This window comes from Macaca thibetana, chromosome 12, assembly GCF_024542745.1.
Source record: "Macaca thibetana thibetana isolate TM-01 chromosome 12, ASM2454274v1, whole genome shotgun sequence".
NCBI lineage: Eukaryota > Metazoa > Chordata > Mammalia > Primates > Cercopithecidae > Macaca > Macaca thibetana.
Window position 1 is genome coordinate 46,981,836 of NC_065589.1, and position 13,028 is coordinate 46,994,863.

The following is a 13,028-nucleotide window of genomic DNA, read 5'->3' on the forward strand; positions in this document are numbered from 1 at the left end:
TTCTTGTGCAGGTTTTTGGTGGACATAAGTTTTAAACTCATTTGGGTAAATAACTAGAAGCATGATTGCTGGATCATGCACTAAGCCTATGTTTAGCTTTGTGAGAAACTGCTAGATTGCCTCCCAAAGTGGCTGTACTTTGGAACTCCATTTGCATTGCCACCAGCAATGAATGAGAATCTCTGTTATTCCACATCTTGCCAGCATTTGGTGTTGTCAATGCTTTTGATTTTAGCCATTCTAATAGGTGTGTAGTTGCATCTCATTTTGCTTTTTTGCAGTTTCCTAATGATATATGATGTTGAGCATCTTTTCATATGCTTATTTTTATATGGATATCTCTTTTGGTGAGGTGTTTGTTCAGATCTTTTGTCCATTTTGTAATTGGGTTATTTTTCTTTTGTCAAGTTTTAAGTGTTCTTTGTATGTTTTGAATACAAGTCCTTTATCTGATATGCATTTCTGCAAATATTTCCTTCCAGTATGTAGCTTGTGTTTTTATTGTCTAAATACTATCTTTTGACTGAGTGCAGTAGCTCACACCTATAATCCCAGCACTTTGGGAGGCCAAAGGAGGAGGATCACTTGACACCAAGAATTCAAGACCAGTCTGGGCAACATAGCAAAACTCCCATCTCTACAAAAAATTAACTAACAAACAAAACAAAACAAAAATGGCCAAGTATGGTGGTGCACACCTTTAGTCCTAGCTACATTGAAGGCTGAGGCAGGAGGATCACTTGAGCCCAGGAGTTGAGGCTGTAGTGAGCCATTATAAAGACACCATGTTACTGGTGGTGAATCCACGCAGGTCTGAAGCGACCTCAATTCCTGCCTCCTCAGAAGAAAGAATTTGATGGAAGGGCATAAGGCAGAAAGAGAAACTGAGGCAAGTTTTAGAACAGGAGTAAAAGTTTATTTAAAAGCTCTAGAGCAGAAACAAGAGGAAGGAAAGTACACTTGGAAGAGGGCCAAGTGGGCAACTTGAAAGACAGGTGCACGGTTTGACCTTCTGACTTGACGTGCCTCTGTGGTCTTGTGTTCTTTCTCCCATGATTCTTCTCTTGGAGTGGGCTGTCCACCTGTGCAGTGGCCTGCCAGCACTTGGGAGGGGAGCATGTGCAGTGTGTTTACTGGAGTTGTACCCATGCTTACTTGAGGTGTGCTTCCCTTACCAGCTGAATGTCCCTAGGAGATCATATACCTGTTAAACTTGTACAGTTTTAAGTTTTACATTTAAGTCTGTGATCCATTTTGAATTAATTTTGTGTTTAGATTCACTTTTTCCAGTTGTTTCACCACCATTTGTTGAAAAGACTATCTGTTCTCCATAAAATTGCCCTTGTTCCTTTGTCAAATATCTGATTTTATTTTAGAAATGTTTCTTAAATATGTGTTAGGAATTTGGAATCTACATTTTTCTTCCTTTCAGAGCACCTAAAGAGCTAAAGTAATGAAAAATAAAGTCTTAGTTTGTAAGTGGCTGAGCAATTATCTGATCCTCAATTCAGAGCTCTCATGTATAATCTGGATCGAAGAATGTAGCCTAGCTTGAAGATGGCTATTTCCTGCTCCTTAAAGCTAAGCTTGCTTTCCATATGGCTGAAGAACTGAATCCAAGTATAGTGGGTCCAATTCATCCAGTTGCAGATGGGGAATGAGAGCCACACAGTGACTCCAACCACTGCTTAAACAGGGTACCACTCATGCCAGGAATTGACCTCCTAAGTACAATATGGATGGAGTGAGAAATTAGAAGTTTTGGTGTAAGTTTCCTTCATATGGTTGATATAGTCAAGAAGAGAGGAAGGATAGAAAGATTCTGCTCAACACTGTTTTCTTCTCCTGGCTCTAATAGCACCATCCTATTAGCTGCTTAATATCTTCCCAATTTTTTAAGTTTTTAAAGTTCTAATATAGCATATGAGGTGCAATATAATCTGTCTATTGAACTCAATATTCCAGTAACACCAAACTCTTTCTTATGCATACCATTCTACTTCTTCACTCACTACCTGTGCACACAGCCTCTCGTTTTCCTGGCAAATTCTCTCCCTTTCTTTTGTTCCTCAATAAATACAACTAACTCCTACTTAATCCTTTGGAACATCATCTTTTATGGGTAGCTTTTCTCTGACATTCCCTACATTAAGAATCTGTCCTCAGTGATTCTCGTCACTGAGAATGAAGAAGCATGTATCTTCAGAAGAAGCATCACTGAGACAGAAGCAGCATGTATCTTCTTCTGTCATAGCACTCATCATAACGGATTGAAAATATATTTGATATATCTGATATTCTTTATTGTAGTCTTTTCATGGACTACAAAGATTGTGTCCTATTTTTCTCTCTCCCCCCAGCACCAACTCATTTCCTGGCATAAAGCAGGTATTTAATAAAATGTATTGAATATCCATAAACTGAAAAGCAGTTTTAAATTATATTGTTTCCTAGAGAATGATTAGAATTGTCAATGTTTTGGCCAGGTATGGTGGCTTACACCTGTAAACCCAGCACTATGGAAGACTGAGGTTAGGATCACCTGAGGTTAGGGGTTTGAGACTAGCCTGGCCAACATGGTGAAAACCTGTCTCTACTAAAAATACAAAAATTAGTGGGGCATGGTGGTGCACGCCTGTAATGTGATTGAGTTTTCTTTATTAATTTATCTCATTTGATATGGATATAACATGGGATATGATATGGGCTATGATATAGGGTGCTGTTTCTATTCTCTTAAAGGTTATCTTACATTTAACGAATGCCTGTTTCGCTTAATAAAGCCTGAAGTTAATAAATATCTCTATTCTCTTTCTGAATAATAAAATGTCTTTACTTTAACTTCAGGTTCCTATCTCTTATATTCCAAATTATTGTCAAATACTTAATTAAACTTTGTTTTTAAATTTCTTTCCTGAAAATTAGTCATTTTAACTAGTCTATTGAATAAACCAGTTTTAGGATGCAAGCAGAAAGCAATTTTATTCTTTCTTATTACTGTTCTTTTAAAGTTGCTCTATTATATAAATATTTCTCATTCCTGAATGAAATCTAGGGTAGATTCCCTAGCTTTTCTGGTCACTCTAAAATATTAATTATAAATATCATTTTTTAAAATAATAAAAGTCCACTTACGTCTAATATCAAAATTAATAATAGCTCCCATCCAATTTAAAGTTTCCTTCTCCCTCAGCTCAAGTCTGACTCAGGCTGAGAGCCTGAATTTGGAAAATAGATGTGGTCAGTTTTTAGCTACTTTTATCCCTATCCTTGGTTTCATCTCTCAATAGCTTATTTTTTGCTTCGCCCAGTATTAGAGGTTGAAGGGGAGAAAACAGAAACAGAGAACTAGGTTTATATGTGACAAGTGTCTTGTGTGACAACTATCTCTTGGCTGTTTAGTGATGTCTTGGTGATGGCACAAGCCCAGATGTGCCGGATCTTCCAAGGGATGTTTGTGCAGTTTCCTTAAAGCCCCTGAAGTGACTGGATTCTCCCACTTTTGGAAAACGCCTTCTCGGGCTGGCCGCAGGTGGCTTTTGCTTCAGCCTCTGAGGCTCACCACACGCAGACCCTCTTTTGGGGATTTTCTCCTGTTTCAGATGGGCCTCCTGCATAGGGTCCCATTCAGTGTGACTCAAATCTGGCTCTTGGGATCTGGACCTGGCCAGGTGATAGACACACGTTTGTTTTGCCAGCAGTGGGAACACATCTCTCGTTTCTTTTCTCCCATTCTGCCATCAGGAGAAGCTGCAGGCATCTTTTCAGCTTGAAATGTTTTTGGTTGTGAGTCAGCACTCAGTTTCTGTGCTCTAGAAAATTCAGCGGGTGGATGGTGTGTTGAGCTTTCTGAGTAGTCTCAAAGGCCCCTCAGTTAGCTTGGGAGAGGGAAAAGTGCTGCTCTTTCTTCCACCATACAGAGAGAGGTAAAAAACACAACACACAAATGATTCTTTCTAAAGAAGTCCTCACTCCTGATCACTCACTTACGGTCTTCTTATCTAATTTTTATATGCTAATGTTCCAAACCAACTTCACCATCTATAAGATAAGATGAGCTGGTACTTATTGTTCTCAGCTTGGGGCTTTAGTCAAAATTCCAAGAAAGAACCCTATTAAATAGAGTGTTACATATTTTTTACTATTAATATACAGGTTTACCAAAAATGTTTTATCATTTTCTTTACTCACCAGTGCTTCTTGCTTTGCCTTACTTTTGTTTTAATTTTCTTCCCCTTACTAGGCAATGTCTTCTAGTAATTGTTCCAGGGAGGCTTTGCAAGTAATGAGCTCTATCAGTCTTTGTCTAAAAATGCTTCCTTGTGTGTCTTTGCTCAATTATTAAATGACAGATTAGCTAGGTATAGAAGTGTAGATGAACAGTGTTCCCTCAGCCCTTAAAACTCGTTCTTCTCCTGGCATCCATTGCTACTGCTGCTAAGTCCCCGTTATTCTTTTGTAGGTAATTTTCTTTTCTCTGTTACAGTTTTTAAGATTTCTCTTTATTGTTGATGTTCACTGTAATGTTACTAGATGTAGATTAGTTTTTATTTATCCTATTTGGGCCTTTTTCCATTCATGTTTTTCTTGAATTCTGAAAAATTATCAGCCATTGCTGTTTAAATTTTGCTTCTTCCCCATTTTCTTCCTCCTATTTCTCTTAACTTTGCTTACATTCAGTCTCTGTATCTCTTTGAGTAATTTTTAGTGCATAATTTTCTGTTTCTTTATGTTTATTCTGCTATTTAACTTATTCACTGAGTTTTTAAATTATATTTTTATTGCTAGAGTTTCAAATTGTCTCATTTATAAAATTGGCTTCTGTTTTTCTCTCACAATTTTTTGGTGTCTGTTGCTTTATATTTAAAATCTCATTTAACAGGCCACCAGGATACCATAGAGGGTAGGACGCCATTTATATAATAACACTCTTTGTCCATCTGCTTTTGCCACAGCAAGTCTGTCTCCTAACTCTGATCTCTCTCTCCTGTTTGAACTGTGAGCTCGTTTTAATAGTGATTGTTTCCCCAGGCTTGCATGTTGTCACCTGTGGAGGTGTCCATAAGGAGCAGTTTCATATTTATCTCTGAGGAGGACTCTAGAGTTTTTTCTGGTTCAGAACATTTTGGATTAATGTACCCATGACTAGTAGAAACTTGGACCTCTTTTTCCCTGCACGAACGATGCAAGCTTTTCATCAGGCCCTGCATAAAGGGTAGGCTTCCTTGTCTCTTCCATAATTGACTCTTGTTTGTCTCTCTCCGGTAAGTTGCTGGAGTGATTTTAGTTTGCATTTAGAGACAAGGCAGCCTTTCAAGACTTCTAGATTTATACAGGTGGATCCATGCCAGCTCCCCACATTGCTCACTTCTGACGGTTTATTTTCTGTTTCTATCTGAGCATAAATATACGCATTTATTTATATACCGATCCCGAAACAATCTTTTAATGTCTAATTCTCCAGCTTTGCATTCCTTCTTCATTGGTAATTTTCTTTTCATTCTTTCAAAACTGGCCATGTGTTTTAAATTATTATTTGTTTTCTTTTCTGTAATATTTCCATGTGCTTATAGTTGGAGAATTGGGGGATTCAAGGTCAGCTGAATTCTCATATTGGCCAGAAGTCAACATTAAATTTCAAAAGTGAATTTGTTCTCAATGTGGCATATATATAGCTATTCAGAAATAAAATATAATAACAGACAAAGTTATGAACTATCAGGGATTTTCAGAGGTTACTGGGAAGGAAGAAATCAAAGAGGAAGTTGGAGGTTTGGTTCTCAATGTAACCTTTTTCTCTTCTTGGCATGTGCATGGAAAAAAATCACATTATTCTACAAAGAATGTCTATTTCATATGTTTCAGAACCTTATTTGGAGCCCTTCATTTGCACCTTGGAGGAGCACCTGAGGGTCCAGCTGGCACTGGGAAGACTGAAACTACCAAGGATTTGGCAAAAGCTGTAGCCAAACAATGTGTTGTTTTCAACTGCTCTGATGGGTTGGATTATTTGGCTTTGGGAAAATTCTTTAAGGTTTGAATTAACTCCTCAGTTCTTTTTTTTTTTTTTCTTTGTTTCAAGTTTTAATCAAAGCTTTTATATAAGATTACTTCATTCCTGCATCTTCTCAATTGTTTCTTCCTTGTATTTGCCCTTTTCCTTTCCTACTTGGCGAGATTTGGCTTTCCGTTCGAGGATCTTTTTGCGGTCTTTATGCAGTTTTAGCCTAGTGATAACCACCTTGCTGGGGTGAATGCCTACGTGGACCGTTGTGCCATTAGCCTTTTCCCGCTGCACCCGTTCAATGTTGATAACATACTTCTTCCTGTAAACCTGGACTACTTTGCCAATTTGCTGACCTTTATAGTGTCCTCGTACAACCTGAACTTCATCATCCTTTCGGATGGGCATGTATCGCACATTGTACTTCTGTCTCAGCTCTTTGGAAAGAGGGGAAGACATAATCTTCCTGCGAATGTGGGAAGGTGCATTGAAATGCCTTTTGCGATTCTTGCTTCAGTTGGAAGTCACAAAGGGATTAAACTTCATTTTGGCCGCTCCCGCTTCGGTGATGGCCGCAAAAGGGAACTCCTCATTTCTTTACAACAGGATAACTGATCAGAGATGGCCATTTATGATGCAACATAATTGAATACAAGTAAAAGGTTTACTATAACTTAAGTAAAAGTAAAAATTGAAGCACTATCTCAATAATTCTTAAAGGAAGTAAGGTTATAGCCAAACCCTATTTGCAGAGAAGCTCTACTTCCCTCTCCAGTCCCTACTGTAACAAATCATTATTATTGGTTGGAGTAAGTGGTGTCCCTTAAATACGTTGGAGCAGATAAGAGTTTGAGAACGATTGCATCGTGTAAAGGTTGTGGGATTCTAAAGACATCTTTAACCTGTCGATCTTGTTATTGAGACGTTATTTAGAGTTAGTAATTTACTTTTATAGACATATTCTAATCAATCATTTCAGTGAACTTGAAATCTTAAGTTTTATTATTTGTTTTTCTTTTTAAAAATTTATATTTATGCATTATAGATGTACATATTTTCAGGTTACATGTGATAATTTAATAATTTATAAAGATCAAATCAGTGTATTACTTTTTTTTAATTCTAAGTTAGAGTCTTACTCTTGTCAGTCCATGAGCTTCAAAAGGTGGAATTAGAGATACCAAGTCCCTGCCTATAAACCTGTAAACATCTGATCATTTCAGCAGCTTGTGGCTATAGCCTGTCATTCCTTAAAATGTTAGGTGACACAACTGAACACAAAATGATCCACTGGAAATTATATATTTATTTATATTTTTCTGTAATTTTTCAAAGCACATTTTATTTTATTTTTATTTCCAATTTTTATTTTAGATTCCAGGGGTACAGGTGCAGGTTTGTTACATGGGCAGATTGTGTGTTGCGAGAGTTTATCTGGTGTGCAGATAATTTTGTCACCCAGATAATCATCATAATAGCCAATAGGTAGTTTTTCATTCCTCACCCTCCTCCCACCCTCCACCCTCAAATGGGACCCAGTGTCCATTGTTCTTTTCTTTGTGTCCATGTATATGCAAAGCACATTTTAAAGATTCTGGAGGGGTTCTTCCGCTCAGGCTGAGTGAAGCGCTTCCGGGTCACCGCCGGCTGCAGCCTCCCGGCGCGATGAAGACATTGAGGCCCAGAGAGGTTAAGTGACTCAGCCAAGGTCAAACAGCTATCTAGGAGCCATGTCCACTTTGTTCCCCTCACTCTTCCCTCGTGTGACTGAGACACTGTGGTTTAATCTGGATCGACCCTGTGTGGAAGAGACAGAGCTGCAGCAGCAGGAACAGCAGCATCAGGCCTGGCTCCAAAGCATGGCAGAGAAAGACAACAACCTGGTTCCTCTTGGCAAGCCAGCCTCAGAGCACTATGATGACGAGGAAGAAGAGGATGATGAAGACGATGAGGATAGTGAAGAGGACTCAGAGGATGATGAGGACATGCAGGACATGGACGAGATGAATGACTACAATGAGTCGCCTGATGACGGAGAGGTCAATGAGGTGGACGTGGAAGGCAACCAACAGGATCAGGACCAGTGGATGATCTAGGTAGACAAGGCAGGGTGGACTCAGAGAGATTCCAGGCCAGCCCAAACTACCCTGCATCCCAACCCCCAACCCCTGCCCACAGAACCAGCTGATGGCCCCAGTGCCTGAAAGTGCCCTTGGGCACCTCCTTAGCTGCTGCCAGAATCTGGTCTCCTTGGCCCCTCCCAGGCCATTGGTCTGCACTTGAAATCCCCAGGGCCTGAGCCCCACTCCACCTTCCTGGCCAGTACCTCACCCCTTGATTGGCAGGTCTGGTCTCTTTCTAAGTTTCTTTAATAAAGAGAAAGGAGTGATTTTCCAAAAATAAATAAATAAATTAAATAAAGATTCTAGAATATTTACTTTTCTAAATTTTCTCCAGAAAAAGTTAACTTTAAAAAAGATTTAAAAACTAGCAAAATAGAATATACCACCCCTAACTCATGCTGTAAACTGTTCCTGGCTAGAATATGACTGATCTGGAGTTTGATTATTCTACATTTGTGATACTGAAACAATTAGAATTAGAACGTTTAAAAGCTCAAAATTGTAATTAATAAAATATCAAGAAAACATTTAAATGACCAACTAACATTTTAATTCATTCTTTGTAATGATTTACAACTTCGCTGAAATGAGCACTATTCCCAATAGCAAAGATACGGAATCAAACTAAGTGTCCTTCAGTGGAGAAATGGATAAAGAAAATGGATTACATCTATACAATGAAATACTATTCAGCCATAAAAAAGAATGAAATCATGTCTTTTGCAGCAACCTGGATGGAACTAGAAGTCATTATCTTAAATGAAACAAGCCAGGCACAGAAAGTCAAATATCCCATGTTCTCACTCATAAGTGGGTGCTAAGAAATCTGTACACATGGCTGTGTAGAGAGTAGAATGATAGAAATTGAAGGATGAGAAGGTGGGAGAGGTGTGTGATGAGAGATTACTTCATAGATGCAGTGTATGTTATACAGGTGATGGATACCATAAAATGGTATGGAAAGCAAAATGGTATGATGCCAGTGTATGTTATTCAAGTGATGGATACCAGATTGCATAGTGACTTAGTCGCTATGCAATCTATGCATGTAACAAAATTGCACACATACTCCATAAATTTGTACAAATAAAAATAGATATATAAAAGAAAAAATAACAAAACTAAAGAATTCTACATGCAATTTGAATAGCCATTGCATTCTTAAATGTCTAAAGAAATGTTGGTGTATATTGCTCAGTTTTTGAATCTATGTAATGACTATCTTAATTATTTTATTTAGAGTCATAAACTTATTAATATTAAATTTGCTTATTTGTAAGTATTTGTAAATAGCTTCTTTGTGTTGGGATTGTGCTGGATAATGGGGGTAGAATATTAGAAAGGCATGATTTTTATTATCAAGACTCTCAAAATTTATATAACGCTTGAATATGACTTCCAAAGCATTCTATTCTCTGTGATTTGTTGTCATGCATAAGAGGTCAAAGTCATTTATAGAGTCTTCTCCAACTAATGAGAATGTACTATTCTTTGACATGCATAGAAGTCGTGTACAATCCAGTGTGGTTCAGAAGAATGAAATGTGTAAAAATCCAAGGTCAGCTGCTATAATCTGTGTGGCTTTGTGCTAATTATTTAACATCTCATATGGTATAGCCTTAAAAGTGTCCTTGCATAAAAGATACAAACAAAGTGCTATGAGTCACGGTTGGCACATACAATGTACTTGATGTAACACATGCACGTGTGTGCTTGCATGCGCACACACACAATCTATAAAATATATGTTCAGTACATATTTGTTGAATCGTTTGATGTTTTTAAAAGTAAATCTGAATTCAGATGAAACTACTTATGCTTGATTTTCCAGTTTTTCCTTATGATAAAATAGTACATATCTGTGAGGTAGCTGTGGGTTAGGACTGTAAACCAGGGCCTTAAACTATGGTAGTTGGCTATTAAGGTGCTCAAACCACAAGGCAGTCTCATTCGCAACAGAAGTCATCTTATTTAAATGGTTATTATAACCTATGCTATAAAATCCATGTGGAGTAAGCAAATAAAATCAACTTGTAAATAAAAAGCAGGAAAGGCTTTGAGATTATAGGTGTATGTCTAAATGCTAAAAAAAATGCAGAAAGGAGAAAAATGTTAATTGGAAAATTTTCCAATTGATCAAACTCTTTTATTCATGCAGTATAATGAATTGGTAATGAAAAAATCAGCTGTCTTTAAAGATAAAGGCAAATAAGCAATTTCCTTGACAGGATATTAAATCCTAGAAAAGATCAGGTGAAAATACAACATTTCAATGCAATATTGAATCAGATAAAGTCAAAAATTTTCATTACTCTTTTCTCATAGGGACTGTTATCGTGTGGAGCCTGGGCTTGCTTTGATGAGTTTAACAGAATTGATTTGGAAGTACTCTCTGTGGTTGCTCAACAAATTCTTACTATCCAAAGAGGTAATGGACTAGTTTGTCTTTGCATTATGTGAAAATAAAAGAAATATGAGAGGTAATGAATGGCACAGCTCATGTTTATATGCGGTGTTACTAAGTCCTTTAATTCCTGATTACCTACAGGTATTAATGCAGGTACTGATATACTGATGTTTGAAGGAACTGAACTAAAACTTGACCCCACGTGTGCTGTCTTTATAACAATGAACCCTGGGTATGCTGGGCGATCAGAACTGCCAGATAACCTGAAGGTATGGAAGGAGTTACTATATAATCTGTTTCTTCTCTATAATTTACAAAGTTAATGTATGAAAAGGGCCGGGTGTGGTGGCTCACGCCTATCATCCTAGCACTTTGGGAGGATGAGGTGGTGGGAGGCTCACTTGAGCTCAGGTGTTTCAGACCAGCCTGGGCATAGTGAGACTTTGTCTCTTAAAAAAAATAATAAAATAAATAAAATATTTAAAAAGTGTGTGTGTGTGTGTGAAAAGAAAGAATATGCTATCCTCGAGTTTATGTAAAATATTTTGTTTTAGTTATAATATTTTAGAAAATTGTTTTAGAAAGCAATTTTTAAAGCTTTGAGCATCTTTACAGAGTAAATATCCACACCAGGAACAATTCCCAAAATATTTATTTATTTATTTATTTATTTATTTTTTTTTTGAGACGGAGTCTCGCTCTGTCGCCCAGGCTGGAGTGCAGTGGCCGGATCTCAGCTCACTGCAAGCTCCGCCTCCCGGGTTCACGCCATTCTCCTGCCTCAGCCTCCCGAGTAGCTGGGACTACAGGCGCCCGCCACCTCGCCCGGCTATTTTTTTGTATTTTTTTAGTAGAGACGGGGTTTCACCGTGTTAGCCAGGATGGTCTCGATCTCCTGACCTCGTGATCCACCCGTCTCGGCCTCCCAAAGTGCTGGGATTACAGGCTTGAGCCACCGCGCCCGGCCCCAAAATATTTATTTTTAAAATAGTGCTAACTGTGAAAAATTACAAAATATAGAAAACTACTAATGGGGTACCCATTCTACTGCTTACTATATATTGTGTCCCCCTAATTTAAATGCCTTTTTACAATGCTGGAAGCACACTATTGTGTATGCTGGGTGGGTTTTTTTCATGTTAATATTATAACATGAACATGTTCCCATCTTTATAAGCATAATTCAAACTATTAATACATTTACCAAACTGTAGCTTACTTTTGGACATTCAGTTTGCTTTCAGTTTTCCTGTGTTATAAATAATATCACGATGAGTAGTTTTTACTAAAGGCTTTTCTCTATTTTGAAATATTTCTTTAGATGGAGTCATAGGACCAAGGTATTTGTTGCTAAATTGTGCTTCAAGACAGGTTGAAGTGATTTTCATCCCGTATCAATTCTCAATTTTCATTGACACCCAGCATTAATTTTTTAATGAAAAAGAACAAAACACTTTCTTGAATTGACCAGACTTTTAAAAAAAAAACAAACACCATTTTATTTGATTATTAGTAAAATATTTTCCCCATATTTTGGTTAACAATTTTATATCCTTTTCTGATGAATTGCATATGTATGGCACATATACAGACAGCAGTGTTGAAGAATAATGCAATAGTAATTGTGGATCCAAAACCAAATCTCCTGACTATATCCTATATTACTTCCACACTTCACCTGCTTAGACTGACAGCTTCCCAGACTAAATGAGCAGTTTTTCTTTTCCACCAAAAAGACTTGATATGACTAATTGCTGCCAAGTGTTTTTGTATTTCCATTTCATGCCCCTTTATATGTTAAGTCTTATGTTTTAGTATTTTGCCTCAGTGAAGGAAGGCATGATTAACAAATGAAAAACGGTAAATCCTCTTCTATCTAAGAAGCATTTTACAAGTTTTATTTGGCATTTTCTTTTGGAAAGCTTTTTGTTGTTGTTGTTGCAGTTCTTTTATTTGTTCACTATGTTGCTCTTTTATTTGGTAGGATCAATCTGAATGCATAAATTTGCAAAGGTAGGAAAAGCAAAAATCTCTGAGTAACTTGTTATAGAAAGCTGGGAGCCATTATTGGTTGAATTTGTTAATGCCCTCTGCAGACCTTTCCACAGTTTTATTTACTGTGCAGGTTGAAATAGTGCTAACATACTTACCTGGTAGTTCTCGGGGATAATGTATTTTCCTTCTACATGAGGCCAAAAGCTGTTCTCAATTCTGATAGCTTCTCCTGTTGTGCAGCCTTGTTGGTTCAAGCTTCTACAGTGCATCTGTTTTCAAGTATATATGGAAATACCAAATACCTAACAAGTCTGAAATGAAAGAGTTGCATATTCCTTAAAAAATAATAAAAGCCTGATGGGGCCCAGAAAGTATCATTACCAGTCTTCAGAATCATTCTCAACAACTCCATCTTCTTCACCTGGTGATTCAGTCAGTCACCAAGCCCAGGGTTTCCATTTCACACAACTCCTACAATCCCTGCTGCACCGACCTGGTC

At 37.5% G+C, this 13,028-nt stretch overlaps 3 protein-coding genes across 3 annotated transcripts in view; 2 read left to right on the forward strand and 1 right to left on the reverse strand.

The window, feature by feature from the left end:
• The window catches only part of DNAH7 (dynein axonemal heavy chain 7), a 341,486-nt gene that overhangs the window by 162,025 nt on the left and 166,433 nt on the right, over positions 1 to 13,028 (forward strand). Inside the window, 3 exon segments of the mRNA XM_050752319.1 lie at positions 5,866 to 6,034; positions 10,453 to 10,555; positions 10,676 to 10,803. Coding sequence (XP_050608276.1) covers positions 5,866 to 6,034; positions 10,453 to 10,555; positions 10,676 to 10,803 — 400 coding nt within the window.
• LOC126932970 (60S ribosomal protein L26-like) lies at positions 6,075 to 6,599 on the reverse strand. Its single transcript, XM_050752327.1, has one exon. It carries the CDS (start codon positions 6,461 to 6,463, stop codon positions 6,113 to 6,115), a length of 351 nt encoding a protein of 116 aa, XP_050608284.1. The 5' UTR covers positions 6,464 to 6,599; the 3' UTR covers positions 6,075 to 6,112.
• On the forward strand, positions 7,601 to 8,404 carry LOC126932969 (anaphase-promoting complex subunit 15-like). Its single transcript, XM_050752326.1, has one exon. It carries the CDS (start codon positions 7,735 to 7,737, stop codon positions 8,098 to 8,100), a length of 366 nt encoding a protein of 121 aa, XP_050608283.1. The 5' UTR covers positions 7,601 to 7,734; the 3' UTR covers positions 8,101 to 8,404.